General features: G+C 37.4%; 1 protein-coding gene across 3 annotated transcripts in view; it reads right to left on the bottom strand.

The window, feature by feature from the left end:
* Positions 1–7,732: 7,732 nt before the first annotated feature.
* The window catches only part of LOC122066323 (mitogen-activated protein kinase 10-like), a 7,386-nt gene continuing 1,201 nt past the window's right edge, over positions 7,733–13,917 (bottom strand). For 2 of the 3 annotated variants that reach the window (XM_042630145.1, XM_042630144.1), the window contains exons 2-10: positions 12,759–13,167; positions 12,454–12,581; positions 12,236–12,295; positions 11,181–11,330; positions 10,888–11,043; positions 10,192–10,403; positions 9,990–10,091; positions 9,595–9,761; positions 7,733–8,737 (exon numbers count right to left, since the gene is read on the bottom strand). In XM_042630145.1, coding sequence (XP_042486079.1) covers positions 8,298–8,737; positions 9,595–9,761; positions 9,990–10,091; positions 10,192–10,403; positions 10,888–11,043; positions 11,181–11,330; positions 12,236–12,295; positions 12,454–12,581; positions 12,759–13,155 — 1,812 coding nt within the window. In that variant the 5' untranslated portion in view covers positions 13,156–13,167 and the 3' untranslated portion in view covers positions 7,733–8,297. The remainder of the gene's footprint in view (positions 8,738–9,594; positions 9,762–9,989; positions 10,092–10,191; positions 10,404–10,887; positions 11,044–11,180; positions 11,331–12,235; positions 12,296–12,453; positions 12,582–12,758; positions 13,168–13,917) is intronic. The other variant, XM_042630146.1, reaches the window with a different exon arrangement.

The raw sequence follows: 13,917 nt of genomic DNA, 5'->3' as shown, positions 1-13,917 counted from the left end.
GCCCAATCGGAACCCAAAGGGTCGAAACAAGTAGGTCAACCAGTGGGTGAGGTACCCGCTGATCCTTGCCTATCGCTCAACTCAGGGTTCCTATAAGGAGCGGTGGGCCAAGTGCCCACCGGTCCCTACTTGCCGCTTGACCTAGGAGGCACTGCCTAGACTAGCGGGCCAGGAGTGGCAGGTTAGGTGCCCAATGGTCTTGCTCTCCAACTGAACCAGCAGCCCATCCAAGACAGGCAGGCTCTAGATTGGTGGATCCGACCATTTTTCAAGCACCCACCACTCAGAATCAAGATTTTACTGTTCACTCCCATTCTTCATCCCACCTTGGAGGAAATCACCATAGGTAATTCAACCTCATTTTCTACAAATCTAAGGTCCCATATCATGATTTCAACATAGATCTAGGATTGATTCAAAGTTCTAAGTTTGGGTTTTACCTCTTTGCTCAAGAATACTTCAAAAATCTTAAATCTTCTCTCTAGATTAAGAGATCAACAATTGCTTCTCAAATCTTATAATTTATTCCTCTAAAACCTTCATAAACAATATGTAGGTCTTTTATTAAACCTTAGATTTATATTCTCAAGAGGGATTAACAAAATCTAAAGAATTCCTACCCAAATCATAAGATTTCACTTAGGATTTCATGAGGGTTTAAGAAATACAGTCTTTACTCACCTCAAATCTTAGATCTCGTGATGAAGGTCAATAACTCGGTGTCGGATTCAAAGGATTTGACCCTGGCGACACACAACAATCATCTTCTTTCCCATTTCTTCCTTCTTTTTCCCTTCTCTCTCCTTCATTTCTCTCTCTTCTTTACTTTTCTCACCCACCTTGTAAAACAATAAATGAGGGAAAAGAAAAATAATAAATGCTATTTATACTTAGCTCAAAATATCTAATGACCAGAGTATTAGGTCACACTGGTGGGTCCAACCCACCTATGACCACCCACCAATTGGCCAAACTTAGCCAAATTATTGGGATTTCAATGGGGCTCGGCCCCGACACGTATTTCACCCTCAATAATTGATTAACATGTGTACTTAACAAAAAATATGACTACGTACCTTTATTGTGAGTACATGGCCTCGTGATATGTGCAAATCCACAGCTTGAGCACATAGATTTCACTAGGCACTGACTCCATCATCTGGCCAACTCGAGTTTAGAGTCACCCTTGCCATCATGTTCCATAAGGTACCGACTAGACTCGCTCGGGTTCAAATCCTGCAAGACCAAACCAAATCAGTCGGGTAATTAGACATGGTTTAGAAAGTAGGGTATCACAATAAGTGTTACAACTAAAGGAAAACAAGTGTCCTACTTTAAATCTATGTCTACAAAAGAGATAAAACTTGTAAAGGGTTGCATTTTAGTATTGTTTGTTGAGTTGATCCTTCTGCCTGAATTCCTTTCCCTTTCTATAATGGCCTTCAATTTCAAATACAAGGATCGGTTGAATAACCGTTCCCACTTTCTTATCCATCTCATAACTAGGGGGCACCTGCCAGAATCAATTAACCTTACAATAGACCTCCAACACATCGTATATGCTTTCCTTTTGATAAGAACTCCATGCAGTTAATGCCACGTAAGGAATCATCCAATAAATCTAAAATTCACCGCCAACAATTGCCCCTCATAATACATTATACAACGCCATTCATTGGTGCAAAGTATGATTGGATTATGTCTCGTAATACTTGAGATGTAGTTACCTCAATTCTCTCAAATTATAAAATATCATGGCATTATATCCTCTTGGTGGTATAATTTAAAATTTAAAAGATAATTCAAAACACCTTTGGTTGATGTAAATCAGTCAAACTTTGATCCTTCTAATGCAATAGTACCACGTGTCTCAATTGCGGCGTGATTTATGCAAGATATTTTTCCTTCTTTAAACGAGCTTGGCACTGACTGAAACATTATTCATCTTCTTCTCCATTCGGCTTCTTCCTACATCTACTGCTACTTTTCTCCCTCAGAAGAATCATGAGTTCTTCCAATCCCCTGAACGATGATCGATGCCTTGAAGAACAACTAGTGGGTGACCAAGGATCTTTGCATGCCCCCTCAGTCGAGATTGAGTTATTGATCTTCCATGGCTCCCATTTTCCCTTCGCCTCCTTTTCCAATCTCAAACTTTCTAAGCCATAGGAAAGAAACCCTTCTCTTTAGACAGGCCAAACCCGTGAAAGAAGAAGCAAAACCAAAAGCCTGGCACCGCTTTTTGGCCTCGTCACCTTGATCACTTGAGTGATTGGGTCGAACGAATGACTGAGGCCAAATCTACTGAATGGGTCCAACTGGGAATCTTCCAGGCCATCCAACTAATGAAGTTTCCAATGACCCCTGAATGAACTCTTCTTGAAGCTGCCACATGTTTCTGATCATGGACCAAGCCACGTGTTTCTAGTCATGGACCAACTCTTTTCATTTCCCTTATGGTATGGTCACTCCAACCCTCCTTGACTTGGGAGCCTTACTTGGCCTCAAATCCGAAGATGAGGAACTTAATGGAGCCTTTCGTGGCTCTGTTTCATCAGAACGGCCTAGAGTTTTTCAAAAGGTGCACTTACACTCATGATGTTGAGACCTACAGGCATGACCGGGGTCCAGTAAAACGAAAGGAATACATTCATTTTCTGCTTTCTTGGATCTATCATTGCCTCATCTACACACGAGCAGATAAAATCACCAAGGCCTACCTCAAGCTAGCCAATGCTTTGGCTGATGGCCGACCGACAGATCTAGCAACCTTCGTTCTTTCATCTTTGTATCGCGGTTGCAACAAAGTACACAAAGATGACTTCACTAATGGTGGAGGTCTATTCTGGATATTGCAAATCTGGTTGAGGGCTTACTTTCCTAAATTCTACCCTATCCAAGTCCCAAATAACTCTTCGATCATAGGTTCTTCTTTTATGACCATGCCAGCCCCACCAATATCCCATCAAGTGTATTTCAAATTCTTCTTTGGTTTATCCGTATACCTCTCTCCTAAATCCATTATCCCTTTTCATTTACTAAAGAATATTCATGGTGGCTATATTTAGCTCTTGATGATCCTATAGCTGAATTTGATATATGGGAAAATTTCGCACATCAGTTCAATCTCAGCCAAGTTGTTCAACATCTTGTAACTATTCTCTGTCCTATAAAAAGCTTGATTGTCCTGTACTTTTTAGTGAAGATGAAATTCAAAGTATAACGGACCTGAAAATACTGGTTCACTCCTTTCTATTTTTAGTCTTGTCCCAATGTTATCAAAGATTTCAAAACTTGGTATTCATCTTCATTCAATGGTGAAATCGAAGAGAGCTTATCTGATCGTCCGTCAACCACTTCTGCCTATAGTGAAGATTCTAATGTTGGCTCTATTTCTGATGTGCAAAAAAAGGACAAGAAGAAACTTAAACATGATCAAAGGTAATCCCCTTTATGAATCCATACTAGCATATGAAAAATCATTTCACATCAAAGATGATCTAGGCCGTCAAGCCATGAAGGAGAAACACCGAAAAGCCATGAAGGAGAAACACCGAAAGGCATACAAAAAACACAAGGTGAGGTAAGGAGATTTTATCCCATGACCGATTGTGATTCGTGCAGTTTACTGGCATGGTACAAGCCAACTGCTACCAACTCTGAATTGCAAACTCAAATTGTTTACAGAAATAGTACCATTCCATAACCCGAACTGATAAACCCTTTTTTTTTTTTTTTCATTCAATTTTAGATTTAAAAACTGAAACTATTTATTAAATTTTTCTGTCTGGTTTTGAGTAGATAAATGGTATAGGTCTCCCAATGATTCTAGAACTGAAACACTAGTTTAGAACTGAATAGAACTGGAACCAACACGACCCTTTCAAACTTTGTTTGTCAAATGAAAATTGGCAACGGATACACCGCCGAATGGGAAAGTGCACGGGCGTCCTAGAATTGCAAAGATTTAATGAAATGTAATGGAATAAAAATCAACTTCTAACTAGAGAAAGTGAGAATCCAATGACTTCAAAAGGAAAAGCAAATCTCATAATGGAAGAAGAAGATGATGAACATGATCCACTAATTGAAAAAAACAAGGGATGCCATGAATGAAAACTGAGACAGTCAAGAAGAAACACAAGCCGTCATGGTCTTGGCTAAGAAAAATTTAAGAAACAACTAATATGCTGAGGAAAGATAAAGTCAAAGATAGACTGATCTGCTTGACAAAACTAATCTCCTAAGAAAAGATACAAGAATAAGACTAGCTTACTCCAAAAAAAAGGAAAAATATAAATATGTATAATGTAGGTGTTATCTGATCTGTTGGAGATATCCTTTCTATTCCATTATTATTTCTTTTACAGCCTAGAATTTTTCGCAACTGCAAGAGAGTAGTTATAACTACATAAACCAATAAAAACTACAAATTTGTATGTCCCATGATCTCCATCCTTTGGCTACTTCGTGTATCAGTCAAGCTAACCGTATTTGGTTAGCCTAATCATATTAATTCATCCTGACCGTATTTGATCAGCCTGATCGATCAAGTATTTAACATAATATCTACATTTATCAATTAGACTGACCAACTAACCAATCAACTCTTATGCACAAGGTCTTCATTTATCGGCCTGCTTGACTAGTCAGTTTGACCGATCAACTTCTTAGCATAGGACCCTTATTTATCAGTCAACATAATCGATCAGCCTAATTGGTTAATCTGATAGATCAACTCCTTAATATAGGGTCTTTATTTATCGATCAATAGACTGATGTAGAGTCAGCCAATCCCTTAGCATATCCTTGTTTTTATTTTGATCAGAACAAAAATAGGGTGCAAACAAACTTGCATTTATTATTATTATTATTATTATTATTATTATTATTATTATTATTATTATATATTTTTTTTTAAAGAAAAAAACATGCCTTTTATTCGTATGTTGATGTTGGTGATGTGGATTTTAGAATTTTGAATTTATTAATATGTTTAGTAATGGAGATTTTCTTTTGAGTATTTTGGTTCGAATTTTTATCTATATGTTTATTGTTGGATATTTGGGTATTTATATGTTTTCGAATAAATTTTTAATTATTTGTATATTTAGGAATTAATATTTAATTATTTATATGCTTAAAAATATATATTTAATTATTTTTCTACTTAAGAATAAATATTTGATTATTTATATGCTTAAGTAAATATTTTTTTAGAATTTTGGACTTCATGATAGTGCCTGGAGCCGATTCATCCATTATTAAACGGTTTGCAACTCAAATTTAAAATCGATTAGATAAACGGGCCGATTCTGATCCTAAGTCCTAACCCCTTAAGACCAAAACCGCATTGAATTACGCCTTTTTTTTTTTTTTTTTTTTCTTGGTATGATTTACACCCTTACATCTTGGCACAATATTATAACAGAGAGAGAGAGAGAGAGAGAGAGAGAGAGAGAAGAGAGAGAGAGAGAGAGAGAGAGAGAGAGAGAGAGAGAGAGAGAGAGAGAGAGAGAGATACTTGGTCGTGTGTGTCAACACAGGACCAATGGGAGTGTTCGTGGAGGCATCTAACATGTTATGTTACACTGTTGTAACATGTTGATCAAAGGTCCAAAACTTGAAATATAAAAAGAGAAGAGAAATAAATTAAAAAAAAAAAAAAAGGAAAAGGTTACGCACGCTAGTGGTGTGCCCAGCCTATCTACATCATGGGTCTATTTATTGGGATTGAATCATTTGTATCATATCGGTATTAGCTGAGACATATACCAATACTTGATCAATCCAGATTAGATATTAGAATCGAAATAGGGGTAAAATCATTAAAAAACAAAAACAAACAAAACAAAAACAAAAAAAATTGTAAAATAAAGACAAAATTTATTAATTCAGATTGATATTGAATCAATATATTGATACCAATAATTAAATCCTTGGTCTAACACTCTCCTCCATTCTAGTGAAAATACTCTCCTACCCTCTGTCGTTCCCCTTTCTAATTCTATACACCTACTGCCAGTAGGGGTGTCAAGCAATCGAGCCGGGTCAGTCTCAGTCGGGCTTAATCGGGCTCAGCCATTATCTAGGTCTGCACCGTGAACGCCTGTTTCGTCAAGCGAGCATAGCTAGGATGGGCATAGCACGGTTAACAATCAAGCTAGTCGGTCTGATTTTAACAATAACCACCATCTTAACTGTACATATCACACAGCTTTAGCACTAAATACAAACAGTATAAAACTAATAATAATAATAATAATAATAATAATACAAGTAGTATTGAAGGTGTCGGGCTAGGTCGGACTTAAAGGAATCGGTTCAAGTCAGAATTGTAAATGTGTCAGACTGGTTGAGCGCCCATCTGGCTTTGTGGCTACACCATGTACTACCTATTGAGCCCGACACGTTTAATAATGGGGCCGTTCTAGGTTTAGACCATAAACGTGTCGGGCTCGGTCAAGCCTACTGGTGCGGGCCTGAAATTGACACCCCTACCTGCTGCCTCAGCTTACCTGTAGCGCGTGGCGTGTGCCTATCCCTTCCCCTGAAAATCAATTAGGAATTGATGTAGTTGCGAACAGATTCTTGGCAGCCAAAAGACGGGTCCACGATCAATACATAGAAGCCCAAGCTCGGAACAGTATTTAAAAATGAAGCGGTGAATTGCAGTGCTGTCCACCTGCCAACACCCAACCTCTGTACCCACCATCCACAACATCCAAACAGTCTTCTACAAACCTCAAAATCACATTATCTTGTAAGCTATCAGTGTTGATGCCAGATAAATCCAATTCATTCTACTTTTTACACTGGAACTCAATTTGGATTTTAGCTATATCAAGTGTACAGGCAATGAACTACAGGAATTAGGATCCAATCCAACCACCTAAAGATGAAGATGAATCCAATACCTCCCATTCTGTGTTCAAATCTTGGGATTTATCTGTCACAACTGCTTCAGGAAAGCTAGTAGAAGCAGAAAAGGAATAGAACATGCTTGTATAAAGTATAAACGTGAGTCATGAATGAACTCAAGGGTTTCGGCCATTGCAGTTGTAGTCAGCATCTCAAAATACACGGATAGAAATCGACAATCAATCTGTCAATTTTGATCTGGATGGATCGAAATTGGTCTCCAAGAATCCTAGAATCGACCCTCATATCGGAAAACTCTGCAATTCAAAAGTTTCTTAGCATAAACATAACCAGTATATAACTCATCAAACCACATCAGCAGGAAAGCAACTATCAACAATAAGAAAAGCCACCAACCACCATATAAAGAGGATTAAACGCAATTCAGGGTAAGACACTTAAAAGAACACTGGTAGCCCTGCCTGTTTTTCCATTCCACTAATACTGGAATACTAATTTAAGCATCAAAGCCACCTTCCTGGGATCTACAGTCTGCAGGTCCTGGCTGAGGGAAATCTGCAGTAACATATTTCTTGCCCTCAATGAGTACAAGACGTGGCATGCTCACAAATCATGAACTCAGGTTTCTTCAGGCCAAAGCCCTTGCGATGGTAGTATCCCTCCTGAACACCTTCAATCCGGGTTGAAAAAAAGGCAAGATTGCAAAGAGACCATGATGGGGTCTATCAATGAACAGAGGCTGCAAATGCTCAAGAAAAAGTTATCTGATTCTATGTGAGAATGATCATTTACATTATTAATTCAAATTATTGTTGGAATCTAACACAATATTCTTACTAGGGAGTAGGGATGGGAAACTAAAAATGGAGTAGAATGCTTCTGACACCCCCTGAGGTGTCACCGAAGATTTACCCTTCACATATTACCTCTGCAAATAAATGAAAACAAGGCCCATTCAACATTTTAACAGGGTCCAGTTATTTAGATTACAACTTTCACATCCATATCCATGTCATAACCTTTCATATACAGGAATTAACAGGAAACAGGCATCAGGCATGGCACATGGATATATAAAAGAAAAAAGGTCGTGGGAGGAGAGGGTCAAAAGATACACTTCCTCTCTTCGTTCTTTTCTTTTCTTTTTTTTTTTTTTTTTTAACCTTTCTTTTCTTTTCTCTTTACCCCTTACAAATGATGGAAATGCAAACTTTCACTACACATGATAATAATTAGTTATTCCGATAGAATCTACTGATCTACAAGCCCCCCCACACCCCCCAAACAAACCAACCCTCTCCCCCTCAGTCCCTCCCCTTCCAAAGACATTACCTTTTCCCAAAGAACCATCCCTCACATGTTACATCAGTTTGGATTGCTTCATCTATTCAAGTCAACCCCCAGCCTTCTTTTCTCTAATACATCCCTGCCATGCCATACTGAACAGTTCCCACCTTTCTGTGAGCAGCCGCAGCTGCTGCGGCAGCACCAATCCCGCCAAACTGAGATTTAGATTGCAGCAAATTTGTGTCAATAGCAATTCGATCAGCTACTTGGTCGGTCTTCGTTACTCCTGCTCGTGTTAGATAAAATGAAGAGTTCATGTCGATAGCAATTTCTGGGGCTAATTTGGCCACCATGCTACACTGTGGGAGTTGTGGTTTGGTTTGTGTCAAGTCCCCCTCACCTTCTGCCCCAGATCTTTCATGCTTCATGCTAGGCCTGTGGTAACAGTATGTCGAAGGGATAACTTGAGGAAGAACTGCATTCCTTAACATTTTGGCATCATAGCCATCTTTCATGTTGCTCCCATTCTCGTAAGGCATAACTGGTCCAACAACTTTCCCAGGTTTGGCTGCACAAGGGAAAAACGAAATAGCCATTCTTTCATCAAAATTCATTGACTTGCTACTACTTTTGGGCAAGTAATACAACTCTTGGGGCCTATCTTAAAAAAAATAATATATTGCAGGCCAGAATAAATTGACATTCATATTTTAATCTAAATACAATAACAAAAATGCATTATACTGAAACTCAAATTATGTAAATCTTTATCAGTTTCAAATAGTATTATTTTCAATTCTATTACTAGTTACTCACTTACTCCTTGAAACCTCCGAACTCTAATTTCCTATTGCCTCTCTTAATCATATCCTCAACTTAAGTCTATTCCGTATTCCATTCCCATATCCTATGGATAAGGCTGGAGACAAACCCAACCTAATCTCAGCCCTACCAGCACTCAACTCGTGAAGAAATCCAATTAATATCAACCACCCCTTCTGTCCCCAAAAAAGCAAATTTTTGGGGCTTCAATCAATTTCTCTTCAAACCCAAATTTGAATTTCAAAATAATAGAATATCCCATTACAGAGTATCATCGGTTATAGCCATTATGTGTTTTGTTTATTGCTTGATTTAGGACAAAATTTCATCTATTCCCACATCCAATTTAGCACCCTTCAGTTCTATCCAACATTAGAACCCTTTCTTCAATTCCTTTAACACTGTCAGCTGCACGCAAAAATATCTCAGCCAGAGTGGGATGACTGATTTTATATCAACATATACTTGGATATATAAATTTCAGATGAACCTGATAAAATATACAGAACCCTCAGACCAATTCAACATCCAAAAGTCTGTGCATGTACACAAATTTTTATATATACGAAAAACAAGTGATTAGGTGGAGGAAGAGTGTTGTACCCATAGGAATCCGATGTGGTGCCTGCAAAGTCCTTGGAATATGTCCAATTCCATTTGTATCTCTTGTGTTCTTATTACATGCTTCCTCGGAGATTTGCCGATCTCTGAATGTACTTATATTGGGCTGTTCCTTGGGGGGAATTGAATTTGAATGGACAACTGTTGATCTGAAATAAAGGACAGGAAAATGATGTAATTACTACACAATTCAATAAAAAAGTAACTGCATAAACATAGCTTAATAGATTCATGGTTGGCCATTGTTTGTTCAATCTTTTCTATTTTTCTCTTTCATAAAACTGATAAACAAACAAATGATCAAACAAGAAGACAAGAAATAACTATCATGTTTTATATGATACGAGCTTCTAAAATGAACTCAGCAAAAGAAGTACCTTGGGAGAGAAACATGCTTTCTCTCAAATGGAATCACTGGCCCATTTTTACCACCATTTTCCTCAAGATGTGCAAACTGCTTTCTGAATTGATCGAGAGCACTGCACATTAAAGAAGAAAAGAAAACTAAAAGTCTGAGGATAACACAAATAACCTCATACCAGAATGAACCCGTCTAAAGAACTACAACTAAATAACAACCTAGGATAAAGAAAACTTGTCCTTTCTGTTCCATTCATGTAGTCTTTCAACAGTTGTGGATGATACTCTAGTATTTCTCGGAAAATCAATTCCCTAATGTCCTCCTTTGTCACCCTCCGCCGCTCAAATTCAAACTCCAGCTTTGTAATCGGCTGGCAAGAGGGTTCTCTCTCCACTTTCGCTAGACCTTTGAAGTAAGGATCAGAAAGAGCCTAGTAAACCAAAGAACCACCAGTAAGAAAACATCACCACTTAAATGATCTCAGTTGGAACAAGAAAACCTAAAGGGATGCAGCAAAGCAGCTACTGCTATAAGTAGGGAACAATATGGTAAAGTAATAATGGGTGGTCCATATAGACTGACATATCAAAAGGTGGCTTACTGAACAGATGCAGGAAAATCCAGAAGCTAGCACATTTGTAATAATACCAAAAACTATAAGTAGTTGCCAATCCCAAATAACAAATAATATTGATTTGGGCCAATACTAGGATATACAAGCATAAAAATCAAAATCCTTCTTTATTGCTTCCATCATGCATAGATTAAAAATGGCTTACAACCTTAGTTGTAAGAATGCCAACTATAAGTGGTTGCCCACCAATCCCAAATAATAAATAAAGTAGGTTTGAGCCAATACTAGGATATACAAGCATAAAATTCAAATCCTTTTTTATTGCTTCTACGCTACATACCTCTTCAGCAGTTGGCCTATCCTTTGGATCAAACGCCAAAAGTCTTTCCAATAATTTAAGTGCCAACGGGTCTGCATTAGGGAACTTCTGAGAAAATGACATGGGCTGCTTCTTCCTCATGCTGGTCAAGTATCTCCTCGCCTTTTCATTACGGATCTGGAGCCAGTCATAGAAAAGAAATGGTATTAAGTCTAGAAGAAGAAAGAAGATCATGGCCTTTAGCATTAGAAATAAGATCTTAGTAGTCAAATAGTGAATCTAGTTACGACAATAACAAGAGTAACGAGTCATACCCGTGAAATGGTATCTAAAGAGGGTGTTCCAAGTAGATCAGTCATCAAATCCAACTGATGAACCACATTTTTACCAGGAAACAGAGGTTTTCCCGTTAATACCTCAGCAAAGATGCAGCCTATGCTCCAAATATCAATTGCAGGAGTGTACTGAAATCAGAAACATTATTAGTTAAAACACATTCTAAGAAAACAAAAATTATACAGGAAAATATAAAGCACTTGACTCAATTACCTGAACAGAAAGATATTTCAACTCGAGAGTTCAATATCCCTTCCTGAACAAGCATTTTTTTAATCTACGAATTACTACATCACTTAAAAAGCACACAGAACACATCTTTAATGAAATTAAAAACAGATGTTCAAGTAATCAGCTATTGTATGAACATCATTAGCATGTAAGAGCAGATAGTACTGTCAAAGAGAAAATTACAAACATTTCACCTGTATTTCAACACAGGTGCTCAGAATGACAAATGCTTCAATAGACCACTGTATTAACATACACATCAACTTTCTTATATAAGGTGTTCCATGGAACTCAAGTCAACTACAAGAATGGATTAACACTTAAAAAACACCCTTTATGGAGTGATACACTAGTGAAGTCAATTGGCAACTCGTTGGATCATGACCAAGTTGCCATGGTAGCAGCTGCAGCATGCTACATTGCAGCCCAGTTATATCTTAGCCAAAATATAGGAAGAATACAAGGTGGACAACATCATGTTTTAAAGCATACAAGGACTTGGACAAAGCAGATGATTGATTCTAAAAGGGAGTAAGTTCTGAACATTTCTTCGTTTATTGATAAAGTAAATTGCAATTTACAAATTGCACCAACATAGGTCCAAAACACCAAGCCCAACAGCCAATGCTATGTGAATTTTGATCCAGTGTCAGGATCAAACATATGTAAATTCATGCAACCACTGGAAAAACAAATAGAAGAATAACAAGTGTTTCCCTATCAAATCATAGGCAATAATTATTCTATTATTGGGTCTGAAAACAAATAATAAACTATGCATTACAAGCATGCAAGATCATACCTTGGAGAAAAATGATCCACACAGCTCTGGAGCTCTATACCATCTTGTCGCCACATAATCCTGCTAAATGCAATGTTTCAGAATAAGTGATAAAAATATTGTCATTATATTGCTTCCATATGAACCATAGTAATGTATATCTTAAAAAAATCATTCACCAGGCACTAAATAAATCAAACATGTCATAGACCGATACCGCGATAATTTATTTATATTACCGTCCAAAATATTGTTGTAGGAGTATCATTGAAGGCAACTCTTGCCAACCCAAAGTCACAGATTTTGAGTTTGCAATTGGCATTAGCCAATATATTCTTTGGTTTCAAATCTCGATGGTAAACATTTGCTGCAGCAGAACAATTTAAAATCAGCATGAAGCTCCATACATTCTTCAAACCCCAATCAAGCCACAAAGATGGCAATCATGAATCACTATCATCTATATAACAATGGAAATCATGATTCATCACTACAATATAAAGGATTTTTAAAGTGTGAAGCAAATAGGGAGGTTTCTAGTTACCAGTATGAATATACTTTAATGCTCGTAGCAACTGATAAAGAAAAAACTGATAATGTTCTTTTGTCAAGTCATCATTAGCTTTAATGACTTGATGAAGATCCGACTCCATGAGCTCAAAAACAACATAAATATCTTTGAAGTCCCTCCTTGAAGGAGGCAGCATAATGTGCTTTATTTCAACAATGTCAGGATGTCGTAGAAGCCTAAGCAGCTTGATCTCACGCAGGATACGTGCAGCATCCGAGATGTGCTCAAAAATATCGTGTATTTTCTTTATTGCCACTTTTTCTCCAGTATGAGTGTCAGTGGCTGAGCAGACAAGGCCATAGCTTCCTTTCCCTATGACTTCTAGAACCTTATATCTATTGGCATCACCATACTCGGTGAAGAAATCCATCTCTATTGGATTCTGCAGAAGAAAGAAACCAAGTCAGATTTCTTTATAACAAAATATAGTTAATGCTATATTCACCATAAGTTTCTTATGTAAATTGGATAGAAACAATCCATAAAAGCAGGACTGGTATGTGATCGGATTTGGAAAACTCCTACTGATATAGGTTTAAAAAGGAAAACATAAAAAAGAGATTCCAAACACCCCTGAAGAGACAAATAACTGGTAAAATAGAACAACAAATCATAACAGAGACTGAACAGCGGATCACATACAAGAGGTTGAATTTTCCGTATTTTACTTCCACTCAAAAATATATGATGTTCAAACAACTAGTGAAGGATTATTGCTATCACTTCTAATCTTGGTGAAGCATAATTACCCTATTTTGTATTATGTGAAATGAAGGTAGCCTACCGGGCTTACAACAACAACCAAATTTCCAATAATCATTTGACTGTGAAAAAAAAAAATCAGACTGGAAAAAAGTGACAACAGATCCTGTAAAAATCGTATCAAAGTCGGAGAAAACCTCTAGAAGAGACAGAAGCATATGAATTAACAGGATTATCGCTTTACCAAGCGGAAACAGGTTCCAAAGTACAAATACCGACACAAATGCGTCAGAAGCCCCAAACATTTACTTGATCCTCAGAAACAGTAGATGCTTTTATCAATTGGATATCAGTATAGAAACTCCCAGAAAAGAAAGTAGCTATTGAATAGAAAAAAAATCACATTTAGAGAGGGCGGGGGGGGGGGGGG

The sequence above is a fragment of the Macadamia integrifolia genome, unplaced genomic scaffold, assembly GCF_013358625.1.
Source record: "Macadamia integrifolia cultivar HAES 741 unplaced genomic scaffold, SCU_Mint_v3 scaffold2349, whole genome shotgun sequence".
Lineage (NCBI taxonomy): Eukaryota > Viridiplantae > Streptophyta > Magnoliopsida > Proteales > Proteaceae > Macadamia > Macadamia integrifolia.
This window is presented reverse-complemented; position numbering and strand designations above follow the sequence as displayed.